A 17,247-nucleotide genomic window follows, 5' to 3' on the forward strand; every position below is an offset into this window, starting at 1 on the left:
GTGGATTTACTATAACAGAGTATTTAATGTAACAGGAAAACTTTCATCGATAGGATTTCAAATCCCACATTGTAGATAACTCTAAGAAGCTAACCACATGTTGAATTTTGATGTAGTATCAAAGAATAATATGCAAAATTAACTTAAAAAGCTTTTAAAATACTTCCCCTTTTTCCAACTAGCTGTCTGTGTAAGGTGAAATTTTCTTCATAAATTTCAACCAAAACATCGTATTGCAATAGATTGACTACAGAAGCAGGTATGAGAATGCAGCTGTCATCTATTAGGCCAGACATTGAATAGAATCGCAAAAGTGTAAGCCATTGCCAGTTGTTTTTTCTTTTTAACTAAACTCCTTGGGTTGCAGGATCTAAGTTCCCTAACAAGGGATTGAACCCAGGACCTCGGCAGTGGAAGTGGAAAGTCCTAACCACTGGACTACCATGAGAGTTCCCAGATTTTGCTAAATTTTTCATGATTTTGTTTTTTGGGAAAAATTATTTATTTTTCATAAAACATGTAAGTTAATATAATGGAGTCATTATTTTATTTTAAAATGAATTTAATATTTAAATTTAACTCAGTTTTAATTTCTAATACGATAAATATTGATATATTATAGCCCACATATACAAAAGCTCTTTATAGTCCCTCAGTAATTTGTAAGAGTTCAAAGAGGTCCTGACACCAAAAAGATTAACTGCTGAGGTGTAACTAAGGGGAATGCTCCAAGAGCCTTGTCTGCATTTCCTTGAAGACTTCCTCTTTATGTTCATCTGTTTAGTCTGGAATCATAAAAAAGACATCTAGGCTCTCCTAGCCCCCATTAGTAGACCCAGTTCCTACCAGCCAACACAAGAAAGTCTTTGAAACAGGAAGCAGAAATCTTGGTCAGATCTCCAGATCTCCTGACCCTGACTCCCTTATTATGGGATTAGGTGGGGGAAAACAGTTAGAGTTTTCAATATTTTCCAGTGAGAAGCAGCTTTTTATTTTCACAGATCTGACCATTTCCACTTAAGTTAGGAGGTTATGGTTTTGCTGAAGCTGTCAGTATAGTGTTTGAAATCAGACAGGCTCTGATTCATAGCTTTAAACTTTGAGCACAGGGGCTTCCCTGGTGGTCCATAGGCTAAAATTCAACGCTTCCAATGCAGGGAGCACAGGTTCAGTCTCTGGTCAGGGAAACTAAGATCCTGTACGCTGTGCTGCAGAGCCAAAAAACTAAAACAAAACAGCAGCCAAAAAGAAAAAATTAAACTTTGGGCAAGCCATTTTTTTAATCTCTCTGAGCTGCGGTTCCCTATGCATGAGGTAAAACTGGGTTAACAATAGGTGTAATGATGATGTTGATACTTTGTAGATGTGTTAATACATTTTGATTCTCCTTCTCCTTGTTCCTGTTGGAAGTTTTCTTAGGCTTGGAAGTTTGAGGTAGCAGTTAACTTGACCACAACTGTTTGTGAATCACAATTGAATGACTGCAGACTCCTGTCAGAGAGAACTGTTCACCCCAACTGTTGGATATATTTGATTAAGTACAGATTTTTATAATAAATCTCACCCTCCTAGACATCTGCATGCATACACAGATTGCACAAAAAAGCAAGGTGATTTGGCATGTGATCAATCATACCTTTTAGATTATCAGCTAATTTTGACTTGGCTCTTCAGAAAGCTGATAAGCACTTATATATCACGCAAGCAGGAAAGAATAGCCTTCAGTGAAAGTGTAGGTCCTTAGGGACTAGCTGTGTTTTTTCAAAGATATGTGTGCCATACTTTTAGATATGAGCACATAAATAAAGTCTAAATCATACCAGACCTTGTTCTGAATTGTCCTTCAAAATTGTCCTAAATCATTCTCCATGTGCTAATTTTAAAATGTAGTCTTGATTTTCTCTAGTTTTTTTGGAGGGAAGTTCTTTCTCTGCTGAAAACAGAGAGGGCCCATCATTGTTTTGTGGGGATTTGTTCTTTTATTCCCCATTCCTTAGCGGTGTCCTCTGATCTCTGGTACTGGTTTCTGGAAGACTCAAGAGTTGCTGTTGTCTGGGGTCAGAGAAACTGTATGCATAGGCATGTTGTCTCAACACTGAAAGTATAAATGCTTTGAGGTGGAGTTTGGGGAGAAAAAGACATTAAAAGGGAGTCTTGAAACTTGAAAACAGTTTCATATAACAGTTTATGCATCATGAATGAAGTTGTGTTTGGTGTGTCCCAGTAGTTGAACCTGGATTTTCTGTCACCTGATTCTCTTATTGCACCCCACCCACCAACCTCTCAGTCTAGTCTGAGCTAGACTCTTCCTTACTCTTTTCTCATCATATTTCTTGTTTATCCACATCTCTCTGTCACCTCCTTGTGTACATTCTGCTTGCTTTCAACTCTTAATGATTGGTTTAGGGTGTATTTGTGTCTCTCTTTCGCTCTCCAGTTTTGATGTTACTATCTTTTCTTAAAAACAAACTTCTCATGCCAATTTTAACTTATGACCAAGTGTCCATGACTTTCAGGTGTGAAATACATGAAATTTAGAAACTGGAGAGAGAAAATGGCAAGTGAGAGAGTAGGACACTGCTTTAGAGGTCATTTACCTCAGTTTCTGGGAATTTGTGAAAGCTTGCAAGGTACCCATTTGTCTCTGAGCTCCCTGTTTTTGTCTACATTCATACACACACATCTGAGTTAAATTCACCCATTCCAGTCCATGTCAGTTCGCTGATTCCTAGAATGTCAACTCTCATTCTTGCCATCTCTTGTTTGACCACTTCCAATTTGCTTTGATTCATGGACCTGGCATTCCAGGTTCCTATGCCATATTGCTCTTTACAGCATCGGACCTTGCTTCTATCACCAGTCACATCCACAGCTGGGTATTGTTTTTGCTTTGGCTCCATCCCTTCATTCTTTCTGGAGTTATTTCTCCACTGATCTCCAGTAGCATATTGGGCACCTACTGACCTCAGGAGTTCCTCTTTCGGTATCCTATCATTTTGCCTTTTCATACTGTTCATGGGGTTCTCAAGGCAAGAATACTGAAGTGGTTTGTCATTCCCTTCTCCAGTGGACCGCATTCTGTCAGATCTCTCCACCATGACCCGCCCATCTTGGGTTGCCCCACGGGCATGGCTTAGTTTCATTTGAGTTAGACAAGGCTGTGGTCCTAGTGTGATTAGATTGACTAGTTTTCTGTGAGTATGGTTTCAGTGTGTCTGCCCTCTGATGCCCTCTTGCAACACCTACCGTCTTACTTGGGTTTCTCTTACCTTGGGCGTGGGGTATCTCTTCTTGGCTGCTCCAGCAAAGCGCAGCCTGGAATGGGTGAATTTAACTCAGATGACCATTATATCTACTACTGCGGGCAGGAATCCCTCAGAAGAAATGGAGTAGCCATCATGGTCAACAAAAGAGTCCGAAATGCAGTACTTGGATGCAATCTCAAAAACAACAGAGCTATCTCTGTTCCTTTCCAAGGCAAACCATTCAATATCACAGTAATCCAAGTCTGTGCCCCAACCAGTAATGCTGAAGAAGCTGAAGTTGAATGGTTCTATGAAGACCTACAAGACGTTTTAGAACTAACACCCAAAAAAGATGTCCTTTTCATTGTAGGGGACTGGAATGCAAAAGTAGGAAGTCAAGAAACACCTGGAGTAACAGGCAAATTTGGCCTTGGAATACGGAATGAAGCAGGGCAAAGACTAATAGAGTTTTGCCAAGAAAATGCACTGGTCATAACAAACACCCTCTTCCAACACCACAAGAGAAGACTCTATACATGGACATCACCAGATGGTCAACACTGAAATCAGATTGATTATATTCTTTGCAGCCAAAGATGGAGAAGCTCTATACAGTCAGCAAAAACAAGACCAGGAGCTGACTGTGGCTCAGATCATGAACTTCTTATTGCCAAATTCAGACTTAAATTGAAGAAGTAGGGAAAATCACTAGACCATTCAGGTATGACCTAAATCAAATCCCTTATGATTATACAGTGGAAGTAAGAAATAGATTTAAGGGCCTAGATCTGATAGATAGAGTGCCTGAGGAACTATGGAATGGGGTTTGTGACATTGTACAGGAGACAGGGATCAAGACCATCCCTATGGAAAAGAAATGCAAAAAAGCAAAATGGCTGTCTGGGGAGATCTTACAAATAGCTGTGAAAAGAAGAGAAGCGAAAAGCAAAGGAGAAAAGGAAAGATATAAGCCTCTGAATGCAGAGTTCCAAAGAACAGCAAGAAGAGATAAGAAAGCCTTCTTCAGCGATCAGTGCAAAGAAATAGAGGAAAACAACAGAATGGGAACGACTAGAGATCTTTTCAAGAAAATCAGAGATACCAAAGGAACATTTCATGCAAAGATGGGCTCGATAAAGGACAGAAATGGTATGGACCTAACAGAAGCAGAAGATATTAAAAAGAGATGGCAAGAATACACAGAAGAACTGTACAAAAAAGAGCTTCACGACCCAGATAATCACGATGATGTGGTCACTGACCTAGAGCCAGACATCTTGGAATGCAAAGTCAAGTGGGTCTTAGAAAGCATCACTACGAACAAAGCTAGTGGAGGTGATAGAATTCCAGTTGAGCTGTTCCAAATCCTGAAAGATGATGCTGTGAAAGTGCTGCACTCAATATGCCAGCAAATTGGGAAAACTCAGCAGTGGCCACAGGACTGGAAAAGGTCAGTTTTCATTCCAATGCCAAAGAATGCTCAAACTACCGCACAATTGCACTCATCTCACATGCTAGTAAAGTAATGCTCAAAATTCTCCAAGCCAGGCTTCAGCAATATGTGAACTGTGAACTTCCAGATGTTCAAGCTGGTTTTAGAAAAGGCAGAGGAGCCAGAGATCAAATTGCCAACATCCGCTGGATCATGGAAAAAGCAAGAGAAAAACATCTATTTCTGCTTTATTGACTATGCCAAAGCCTTTGACTGGATCACAATAAACTGTGGAAAATTCTTCAAGAGATGGGAATACCAGACCACCTGATCTGCCTCTTGAGAAATTTATATGCAGGTCAGGAAGCAACAGTTAGAACTAGACATGGAACAACAGACTGGTTCCAAATAGGAAAAGGAGTACGTCAAGGCTGTATATTGTCACCCTGTTTATTTAACTTATATAGAGTACATCATGAGAAACGCTGGATTGGAAGAAACACAAGCTGGAATCAAGATTTCCAGGAGAAATATCAATAACCTCAGATATGCAGATGACACCACCCTTATGGCAGAAAGTGAAGAGGAACTCAAAAGCCTCTTGATGAAAGTGAAAGTGGAGAGTGGAAAAGTTGGCTTCAAGCTCAACATTCAGAAAATGAATATCATGGCATCTGGTCCCATCACTTTTTGGGAAATAGATGGGGAAACAGTGGAAACAGTGTCAGACTTTATTTTTCTGGGCTCCAAAATCACTGCAGATGGTGACTGCAGCCATGAAATTAAAACACGCTTACTCCTTGGAAGGAAAGTTATGACCAACCTAGATAGCATATTCAAAAGCAGAGACATTACTTTGCCAACAAAGGTTCGTGTAGTCAAGGCTATGGTTTTTACAGTGGTCATCTATGGATGTGAGAGTTGGACTGTGAAGAAGGCTGAGCGCCGAAGAATTGATGCTTTTGAACTGTGGTATTGGAGAAGACTCTTGAGAGTCCCTTGGACTGGAAGGAGATCCACCCAGTCCATTCTGAAGGAGATCAGCCCTGAGATTTCTTTGCAAGGAATGATGCTAAAGCTGAAACTCCAGTACTTTGGCCACCTCACGCAAAGAGTTGACTCATTGGAAAAGACTGTGATGCTGGGAGGTACTGGGGGCAGGAGGAGAAGGGGACGACAGAGGATGAGATGGCTGGATGGCATCACTGACTCGATGGACGTGAGTCTGAGTGAACTCCAGGAGCTGGTGATGGACAGGGAGGCCTGGCGTGTTGCAATTCACGGGGTTGCAAAGAGTCGGACAGGACTGAGTGACTGATCTGATGTGATCTGATTCACACACATTAACAGTAGAAACTCAGGCTTCCCATTCAGCAGTCCCAGTCTCCTAGGACTTGGCATCTTGCCTTTGTCTTTCGGACTACTTGGGTATGGTTTGTCCCTGGGGAATAAACCTGATACTTGTGTTGGGCTAATGGTACCTGAGACTGACAACCTTTTCAAATGCTGGAAATCCTACAAAATACTCTTTCTTAAAATGTTTTAAATTTTTGACTGTGCTGGGTCTTTGTTGCTGTGCAAGCTTTTTTCTGGTTGCATCAGACTGGGGCTGCTGTCTAGTCGTGGTGCGTGGGCCTGTTACTGCAGTGGCTTCTCTTGTGGAGCACAGGCTCTAGAGCACACGGGCTTCAGTAATTGCGGCGTGTGGGCTCAGTAGCTGTGGTTCCCGCGCTCTGGAGCACAGGCTCAGTAGTTGTGACACTTGGGCTTTGTTGCTCCGTGGCATGTGGGATCATCCTGGGTGAAGGATGGAACCTGTGTCTCCTGAATTGGCAGGTGAATTCTTCACCACCGAGCCACCAAGGAAGGCCCAAAATACTCTTGAAAAAGGCATATGCCTAGAGTGTCTGAAGTGCAAAAGATCGTTTGGAAAATCATGTGGTAGATGAGTGCTTTTGTGCTTAAATGATTTGACTTGTTGTGGGTAGACCTAGAACAGAATTCAGGCCACCTCACTTATCTACACTTTTTCCTGTAAAGGACTCCAGTCCACTTGACTATAATTGAATTATTTCAGAATGAGTCACTATAAATAATCCTGCTCTGAAAAACCTAGAGATGAACTGTGACTAAGTCCCTGTATTTGTAGTGAGTTAGTAAATAAGAGAGTACTTTGAATTCAGTAGAGGAACTGGACAACTTAATGTTCTTGGCTTTGTTGGTGGTGGTCATATTTAAGGTAGGAAGAAGTATATTCTATGCAGAATTGAAAATAGGTTAGACTTCTGTTTTTAATCTTTATCATACACATCGTCTATTTGAATTCTTACAAAATGTAGCTGTACTTGTTCAGGAGCTTATTTGTGATATCAAATTCAAATAAATGTTGGTCCTCTACTGTCTACAGTGGTCTCTGCTATTTTGGAGAGTATCTGAGAGTATCAGGAACACTGTGAGGTCAATTAAAAGTGTCTGAGAGTATCTGAAATACGTAACGTGCGTGCTAAGTCACTACAGTTGTGTCTGACTCTTTCGTGACCCCGTGGTTTGTAGTCTGCCAGTCTTCTCAGTTCATGGGATTTCCCAGGCAAGAATACTGGAGTGGATTGCCAGTAAATCTGTTTATTAATAAATTGGGAAATATTTACTGAGCACTGCTCAATATGTTTTAGCTAGATTGCCACAAACGCATGAGTTTCATTTGAAAATCTAATGTTTTAGATTTTTTTAAACTAAACTTTAAACTTTTTTAAACTAAACTATTTTTAAACTTAGTTTTATGAACTAAGACTTCATAAAAGTAAGTGTTGGGATATTGCTTTTGGCATTTAATTATTTAATTGTTGTTGTTGTTCAGTCACTTGGTTGTGTCTGACTCTTTGTGACCCCATGGCCTGCAGTACACCAGGCTTCTTTGTCCTTCCCCATCTCCCGGAGCTTGCTCAAAACTCTTGTCCATTGGATCAGTGATGCCATCCAACCATCTTGTCCTCTGTGCTTATTAAATAAGCATTATTTATTTTTTCTTTCCAAAGGAAGAAAAAGAATTTGATAAAAAGAAAGATTTGCCCCCTTAATGAAGTAATTCAGTAAGCCTTTTATTTATGTATTGTAACCATATGTACTCAGCCAGAAGTTTTTCTTCTCCCTTTCCTCCAACTAAATAGCTTTGGGCAGAAGTATGCAACCTTTTTGTTATTAAGTTTCTCTGAAGTAAGGCCAGAAAACTTTAAAAATATTTTGACCAAGATGGTTTTAGGAGTCTGGTTATGACTCAATTTGTTCTGACTGATTTGATTGAATAGCATCTTGGATTGTCGAAGAAGTGATGCAATGAGTGTTTTCTCATTCGGCAGGATCTTCTTAGGCTAACAGATATATCTTCCACCTCATATAATATAAAGAACTTCTGTTTTCCCCAACTGAGGAGCAGTTCCCCTGCTCAGAAACTGGTCTCCTTTTACTGATAGTGGGATTTGTTAGATTCTTGTCCTTTTATGAGGAAGTTTGGATTTACTACCTCTTACTTTTTTTTTTTCAATTTTAAAAGCTAATTTCATTAAAACTTAAAAAAATTTCAAGCTTACAGAAAAGTTCTAGGTAGAGGACCAACTGTCTTTTGTATCCTGAAGTTTTGGAAAGTAAGTTGCCAACACAGTGCTTCACCATTCTCAAATACATGGATGCTCTCCCTGTTCAGTTGCTCAGTCATGTCCAACTCTTCTGCGGCCCTGTAGACTGCTGCACACCAGGCTCCTCTGTCCTTCACTATCTCCCAGAGTTTACTCACACTTAGGTCCATTGAGTTGATGATGCCATCCAACCATCAACCATCTTATTCCCTGTCGTCCCTTTCTTCATGCCCTCAATCTTTCCCAGCATCAGGGTCTTTACCAGTGAGTCAACTCTTCACATCAGGTGGCCAAAGTATTGTAGTTTCAACTTTAGCATCAGCCCCTCCAATGAATATTCAGGACTGATTTCCTTGAGGATTTATTGGTTTGATCTCCTTGCAGTCCAAGAGACTCTCAAGAGTCTTCTCCAACAACACAGTTCAAAAGCATCAGTTCTTTGGTGCTCAGCCTTCTTATGGTCCAACTCTAACATCCGTACATGACTACTGGAAAAACAAAAGCTTTGACTAGACGGACCTTTATTGGCAAAGTGATGTCTCTGCTTTTTGATACACTATCTAGGTTTGTTATAGCTTTTCTTCCAAGGAACAAGCGTCTTTTAATTTCATGGCTGCAGTTTCGGTCCAAAGTGATTTTGGAGCCCTAGAAAATAAAGTATCTCACTGTTTTCCATTGTTTTCCCATCTATTTGCCATGAAGTGAAGGGACCAGATGCCATGACCCTAGTTGTTTGAATGTTCCTACATAATCATAATATGTGTATTAAAATTGCTGTATTGTTGCCATATAATCTTTGTAAGACAGGCCTGTGAAACCTAGTCAGTTGCCAAAAAGAGAAAATTTGAGTGCTGCATTATGCAGAAAAGGTCATAATAATGCACAGTTGAAAGTGCTCAGTGTAAAACAGAAAAAACACGTATATGTACTAGATGACAAATGAAGAGTCAGGTAAAGATGATCATGGTAATGAGACTGCTGTCCGTGTGTTTTCTAGGACTCCAGAGTGTCTGTCTTCATTTTGATGCTGAATATGTGAGGTCTCATGATGCTCATCTTGTGACCACCACTTAGTGGCAACCTTTAGCTTTGCACTTGGCCTTGGTCCCCTTCTTAGAGTCAGCCATCTTTGTCTTGTTGGTCTGCCCTCTGTAGGTTCTGTAGGTTCAGTTATCTAGTACAAAGTACATTTGAGCCCAGCAGAGGGTTTCCTCAGCGCATGCAGGTTGAAGTTGTTCACTGGTCTTGAATGAATGAGTGTCCTCCCTTATGGTTGGTTCTGTTGCTGAAGAGTAAGAGACTTAGCCCTCTGTGATCAAATAGACACCCTTTGATTTCATTTTATTCCTGAGAAAATAGTCCTAAATGAAATTCTTCATGTAATTTATCTCTGATTTACATTAGAAAGGGCCATTGTCACATTATGGTTGTGAAATAGATATGCTACAAACAATTCTTCTTAGAAAATAGAAAAAATAAAAAGATGGATTAATAAGGCTAGTTCTTTGAAAGAACTACTATAGGAAACCTCATTTTTAAAAATTTTTCTTGTTATTTTTTAATGTTCAAATTACATAAATGTTGGTTAATTTTAAGATTTTTTTTAACATTTATGAAAATTCAAGAATATTCACACATCCCAACACAGTATCAAAGTACTTGTATTCTTTATTGTTTATATGTCTATTTGTTTTTGCAACAAAAATCTTGTTCATATTATAAAGCTATTACTCATATAGATTCTGATTATGATACGTGCTCTTAAGGCTCTTGCAGACCAATTTGAAGATAAGACTGCGTCTGTATTGGAACGTCTGAAGATTTTCTATTGCTGTCAAGTGCCACCTCATTGGGCCATTCAGGTATTTTCGTTGTTGTCATTGGATATGGAAAACACTTCTCTTTTGAAAGATAAATGCATTAGAAAAAAATGACTAAATTTGTGTTGGAGTTTTCATATATTTCAAGGAAAAGAAAAAGTATCTAGCTGGGAATTGCTGGGAATTACTTCAAACTGCTATTTGAATGAAGTGATACTGGACTTGTAAAACATTGAAAAGAATGTAAACTAGGTTAAATAGAATTCTTGAAATTAAATAATAGAGCCACAAAAGTCTTCATTTTCAAAATAACTATTTATGTTTAAAAGCCCTGTAAGGATTTTCTGCTAAAGAATGAACCTTTTAAGCAAATTGTTTACAAAAGGTAAAATAAAGCATTTATTTGACAGTTGATAATGTGAAATGCCTTGAACTACTTTGCTCTTTCTAACGACATGAGAACACCTAGTTTAGCTCTTGCCCTGTGGGTTCCCCTGTGTTACAGGTGTCATTCCTCTATTTTGTAAAATTTTATTCACCAAAGACAACTTAGACACCTGGTCTGATCTCTTAATTTATAATTCTGGTTTCTTAATCCTCGAAAAAAAATGGCGGCCCAGGGCAGTTACCAGTAACTACATTTTTCCAGTGCTGATCACACAGCAGTTCATGAGCATCTCTGGTTTCCCAACTTTTAGTCTAGTTTGCCTCCTTTCCTTTATCTTCATTGGGTTGTAATTATTCCAGAGAATAACAGCCAGCTTTTACTGCACATTTATTGTGAAGCACGCATCTTTTTCTGCCTTTCACACACAGTATCTTATTTTTTTGCAACCATTTTGTGAAATAATCCCGAATTACAAGTGTGAAGGCTGTGGCACAGAGAAGCTAAGTGGAGTCAAATAATGCCAGCCAGAAATTTATTGATGATTTAGTAACCATTCTCATTTTAACCAGCTTCCTGTCATCTCTTGTGAATTATGCACATAGGTAGTGACTTAGAATTATAAATGCCAACCCACAATTCAGTGACTCAGAATCTTCATAAGATTTCTTAGAGTAGATTATTAGTATATTCGTAAGCTCAGGGTAAACGAGGGGGTCTATTATACATTGGGATTCACTTCATCTATTGAAGACATATCAATAAAACAGGCACAAAAAATGTTTTCATATCGTCTCAAGAGGATAGATTCTTCATCAGAAAGGTGTTAGCAGTTGGAACATTTGGCATGTTTTTGTGAAGTTTGTCAAGTGCTTTGTCTTTGTACTATGTGGTTTGTGGTGTATAAACAAATCAAACTCTGAACTATTATTATGACAAAACATGTCTGTTGAGGGTGTAGCTGTTACTTTCTGAACAGAAACATTAGGAAAATTAAATACTGTTCAAATAGGCTCAGTGTTTATTTTATCTGCTTAGGAAGCTGTGGATTTTGGGATCTTTGAGCAATTAGATAAACATCCTCTTTCATTAAGAAATTAAATCAGTTTTATTTCTTGGGAGTAAGCATATCTTTATGTATTATTTTTAAAGATCAGGAAATAACAGCACAGTTTATTATAAAACATATTCATCTTTACTCCTAGTTAGCCATATCAGCTTAGATGCCATAACTTTGTCACTATTAGAAAGATTGAACTCCTTACTATATGAGCATTAAGATTTATTCCAGCTCCCACGTGTGATGTTCAGTTTTTGAAAATGTCCAATCACATATTCTAAAATAGCCAAATTCTCCTATATTTCATGGGATACAGAAGAATTGAGCCATTACTTTTATTTATTTTTATGTTTATAATATATTTTTATAATATATATATAATAGATATATATTTATTTTATAATATATATTTTATATAATATATAACATTTTAATAATATATATAAAAATGTAATTTTCATTATAAAATGAAATTTTATAGTTTCATTTTACTTTCTGAGTTTGTTAGTTCTGCATGTTCCATGTCTGTCAGCTTCTTAGCTCTTAAATATGTATTGAATTTTACAACCATACCTCACTCATGAGTTTTCCCAGTTTTTTAAACCTTTTTAATATTGTTTTTCTATTCCTGCAGGATGGACCACTTATAAAATACACTGTTTTTATTCTTGAATATACTTAACCTTCACTCACTTTATCACAATTTGTCCCATTTTATCTGCCAAGTACTGGGAAACTAGGTAGCTAAATTTTTTAGAGTGTACTTATTAAAATAAATTAGTGTTTTCATTTTCCTCAGTTATATATCCAGAAGTGGAATTGCTAGATCATACGGTAGCTCTGTTTTCAGTTTCTTGAGGAAGCTTCCTATTGTTTTGTATATTGGCTGCAAATTGACAAATGGACAGTCCTGCCTGTAGTGCACAAGAGTTCTGTGTTCTTCACATCCTCAGCAACATTTATATTTGCCTTTCTGATACGGGGCACTTTAACAGTTTTAAAAATTGACTTATTTGATCTCAGCTTTACAACAGAGATTGTCATGTACAGACTTTCTAGATAATAAAGAAGTGCAGATTTTGCCTTTTAAGTTCTGAATTCATGGGGAAAATTGATATATTGTGTATTTTGAACAGTTCCTGTATGTTTTTCAACATGTAGGAAACATATATGTTTTTTCAGCAGAGGTTGAATTATAGATATTAGGCATTTTTTGCAATAAGCAGATGCTTAAAATGGCAGATTAGATATACCTACAAATGGAACAGAAATCTGTGTGTGAATGTGTGAAGGATTGTTCATTATTTTTATTTGATTTTTCTAGCGCCAACTTGCAGGTTTACTCTTTGAGTTGGGATGTACCAATTCAGCCCTTCAGATATTTGAGAAGCTAGAAATGTGGGAAGATGTTGTCATTTGCTATGAAAGAGCTGGGCAGCATGGGAAGGTATGTAATAGTGAAATTTTATGCTCTGGCCAGACCCTTTCATCTTTGAGCCATCATCCTACCTGTTTTGTTTTTTAAACCTACTTTTGCCAACAGTTCGCTTATATTCCTTTTTTCACTTTTTTCATCAGAAATCTTTTTAATGTTTTCTCTGACTTCCATTGGGGCAGATTATTTTATGTCTGCATGTGTACTATAAAGGAAAAAAGCAAGGCCCAAAACTAATACAGTGTTTGATGTTTATGAATAAATAATGAAAGCTTTAAAGACATTGCACATTTTCGTCTCTTTCCTTTATTAACTCTCCTTCTGTAGACAACTTCAAAGTGAACTATTAGGAAATATTTTAAGCATCACTAGGTTGCCTGATGATCAGAGGCTGTGGGTCAGAAGCAAGGTTACCTAGGAGGGAGGGCAGCTCGACCTGTAGAAGATCCACAGGTTAGGACAGCCCCCTCGGCCACCCCCCACCTTGGGGCAAAAGAGTTGACAAGTGTGTAATGCACATTTAATTCCATCCTTTAAATTGGGTCAAGAGAGAAAATGTTGTAATATTTGCATCTGTTATTAATCTGTTGTTTTTTCCCTCATAAATGAACAGAATTTTTAAAGGACTGTGCACCCTGTATATCTGTTAAAATGGACACATTGAAATCATTTGTTAATTTTGGACTAAAATTTTAAGTGGTAAATTTGTATCACAAGTATGGTACACAGGCAGAGTAAAACCCAGAAATTGGATCATTTGTATCTATAGTCAGCCTTTGCCATCATCCTGAAAAAGAGAAATAGTGGTACATGTATGTCTGTTTCTTAATACCTTTCCTAAGTGTGTGAATTTTAGAATAATAGTAAAAGTTAGGTTATTTTCACTAGTCAGTAATGGTGGTGAAAGTCTTTGAATTTTATAGGGTTAAGGAGAGGCTACCATGAGGATAACATTTTATTATAAAAGATTATAGAATTATAGTATTTTCTGGGAAGGGACTCCATAATCATCCATTCCAGTTCCTTCCTTTTCCAGATAAGGAAAGGAGTCTCTAATGACTCAGGTTAAGTCACAGAGCTAGTTATTGATTAATAACTTAAGTGACCACATGACATAGTGGTTAAAAGCATAGCCCAGATTGTGGATTCAAAAGCTAGCCTCGGCACATGTTAACTTTGTGATATTGGGGCAAGCTTCTTAGCGCCCCAACCCCAAGCCTCAGCTTCCTCATCTGGAGGCACATAATCTACGTACCCGACAGATTTTCGTGCATAACATATGAAAAGTACATAGAATGGTGCTCTTTCCTCGTGAGTGTTTGCTGTGAGTATTTGCTCTGTGAGTATTTACTGCTATTACTGATTCTGAGACTCATATTTTTTTCCCCGCATTTTAATATCTTTGAATTTGGGTTGTATCTGCCACTTGATGGCATCTGTCAGTGGCTGTCAGGTGGCCATTTGGCCAGGTTCAAACTGCTTGTGCTTGTACAAGTTTTAGTTGTAGCTGTATTTAGTATCATCATTTCAATTGAGTTATGTACAGTGTCAGCTCTACATACATTGGATTTAATTGCCATTTAAAATATATTTAAAAAGATTTCATTATGATTTGGCAATGAAACAGAAATGGTAAAGGACCAAAACAGAGTGGAGAGATGTGAATTTAACATTAGTGAAGTAAACATGTGCCGTTGGTAAAATAATCACAATTCCACTTACTTTTTAAAAACAATAACTAAAGGCTTTATGGGAGCCAAGAAGGGAAGACACCGCAATGTAGATGAAGCCGTGTTTCATACCAAGATTCGTAAAAGAAAAAAAAAATTGCTGTTTATAATATCAAGCAGTGTACTGGAGGCAGGAAAAATTGCCCAATTTTTCTGAGTAGATTTAAAAAATATCAAGCAATGAGAAGTTGATGTGATTCATCCAAGGCATTATGTCATAATGTAATTGAAAACATTTTTTCTTTATTAGTTAAGAGTTAGTCTTAAAATTGATGGCATCTCAAATTTGATGAGATACAGTATCATGTTTCTTCGCAGACTTAAGTGTTTATTTAGTGCCCTTTGGTGTACAAGTAGTATTCGGATATTTGTTTAACAAGGAGGTGAATTATTTCTTGGCTCCCAGGATACCATTGATGTAGTTACCATTGCATCATTCTTCCCATTGGTCAGTGAACAAATAAGTAATAACTATATATAAAAATATGGAAATTTTTGAAGTAATTAAGCAAGTTGGTGAATCCCAAATACCCAAAGCACACTTTGCTATATTAAATTTATTTAGTTATTTTTAGTGAGTATGGAAAGTAGAGATACTCTTACTAGAGAATAAAAAATATTAGTCCATTCCTTTCAGAGAATGTATTTGACTAAGTCCCTCAAATTAGTAGCAGTATTATTATTTTTTAAATATGCATGTAAACCTTGTAAGAAATGTCTTAGAGTAATGATAAATTTCTGTGTTTTAAATCACTCTATAAAATGTGTGTATTTTAATTTTTAGGAATGTACAGTTATTAACTTTCTCTCAAGTCTTTTGTGAGTTACAGCCAAACATCCTTCAAAATCTTGATTTTAAAGATTGATTTTAGTTATTTGCCATATAAAAGACCTCTTACCTATTTTCATGCTGTATTTGCAAATCAGTTTAATCATAGACCCTAAAAAGTTTTGCTTCAAGCTGGAACCAAATGTTTTATTTCTAAAACAGCTGAGATTCTTTTAATATTTGATTGCATACCAGTAGTTGTCATCACATTTAGAATTAACTGGAAGTTTGTGAAATTTTAATCTTTGCCTTTAGTGCTTAATGGCATAATTCATTTTTAAAAGACAAATTCAGAAAAGTATCTAAGTCTAATTATTGTGCTATGATGCTCATGTTTGCACCCCACTAGTAAGATCTCAGACTCTCTAATTTAGAAACTACCTACAGAAATTCTTGTTATTTAATGACCATTGGCAAAATAGCGAAGATTAATTTTGCTTGACCTTGAGGTCAGAACTGGTTCTCATCTGTTAGCATTTAATTTTTTAAAGCTATCTGGCACACTTAATGCAGTTTCTCCAAACTTTTCTATAATAGAATTCTTATTTTGTTGAGCAAATTGAGTCATTTTGTTGAGCAAAATGAAAAGAGAAAGACTGAGCAGGTATTAAGTTGCCTGGAGAAGGCAGCGTGGAAAGAGGTGGAGAGATTTAGATTGGAACCTCTAGTATTTTCTCTTGTTTCTTAGGAAAGAAGGCTTACCTGAGCTGCACAGCCTTATCTTTTATTATGCTATATTAGCAGATGATTGTGGCCATTAGACTTAAAAATTTTTCCCCTTTAACTTGCCAAACAAATCTTTTATTTCTAAAACAGCTGAGATTTTTTTTAACATTTAGTTTGGGTTTTGTTTTTTTTCTTTTTCTTCTAAGGTAGTCTCTTTATGTGATTTAAGAGAGTTCCCACGTGTTCTTTTTTCACACTGCAGTCAGAGCAAGCTTCCTAAAAGGCAGATCCCAAAAAAGATGTCCTTTTCATTATAGGGGACTGGAATGCAAAAGTAGGAAGTCAAGAAACACCTGGAGTAACAGGCAAATTTGGCCTTGGAATACGGAATGAAGCAGGGCAAAGACTAATAGAGTTTTGCCAAGAAAATGCACTGGTCATAGCAAACACCCTCTTCCAACAACACAAGAGAAGACTCTATACATGGATCACCAGATGGTCAACACCGAAATCATATTGATTATGTTCTTTGCAGCTAAAGATGGAGAAGCTCTATACAGTCAGCAAAAACAAGACCAGGAGCTGACTGTGGCTCAGATCATGAACTCCTTATTGCCAAATTAAGACTTAAATTGAAGAAAGTATGGAAAACCACTAGACCATTCAGGTATGACCTAAATCAAATCCCTTATGATTATACAGTGGAAGTGAGAAATAGATTTAAGGGCCTAGATCTGATAGATAGAGTGCCTGGGGAACTATGGAATGAGGTTCATGACATTGTACAGGAGACAAGGATCAAGATCATCCCCATGGGAAAGAAACGCAAAAAAGCAAAATGGCTGTCTGGGGAGGCCTTACAAATAGCTGTGAAAAGAAGAGAAGCGAAAAGCAAAGGAGAAAAGGAAAAATATACCCATTTGAATGCAGAGTTCCAGAGAATAGCAAGAAGAGATAAGAAAGCCTTCCTCAACGATCAATGCAAAGAAATAGAGGAAAACAACAGATGAGAA

The 17,247-nt window shown here is 37.4% G+C and overlaps 1 protein-coding gene across 3 annotated transcripts in view; it reads left to right on the top strand.

Annotated features, from left to right (window-relative positions):
* TTC27 (tetratricopeptide repeat domain 27) overlaps positions 1-17,247 on the top strand; it is a 185,080-nt gene that overhangs the window by 88,558 nt on the left and 79,275 nt on the right. For all 3 annotated transcript variants that reach the window (XM_027554978.1, XM_027554979.1, XM_027554977.1), the window contains exons 11-12: positions 10,076-10,171; positions 12,899-13,021. In XM_027554978.1, coding sequence (XP_027410779.1) covers positions 10,076-10,171; positions 12,899-13,021 — 219 coding nt within the window. The remainder of the gene's footprint in view (positions 1-10,075; positions 10,172-12,898; positions 13,022-17,247) is intronic.

Source organism: Bos indicus x Bos taurus, chromosome 11 (genome assembly GCF_003369695.1).
Source record: "Bos indicus x Bos taurus breed Angus x Brahman F1 hybrid chromosome 11, Bos_hybrid_MaternalHap_v2.0, whole genome shotgun sequence".
Classification (NCBI taxonomy): Eukaryota; Metazoa; Chordata; class Mammalia; order Artiodactyla; family Bovidae; genus Bos; species Bos indicus x Bos taurus.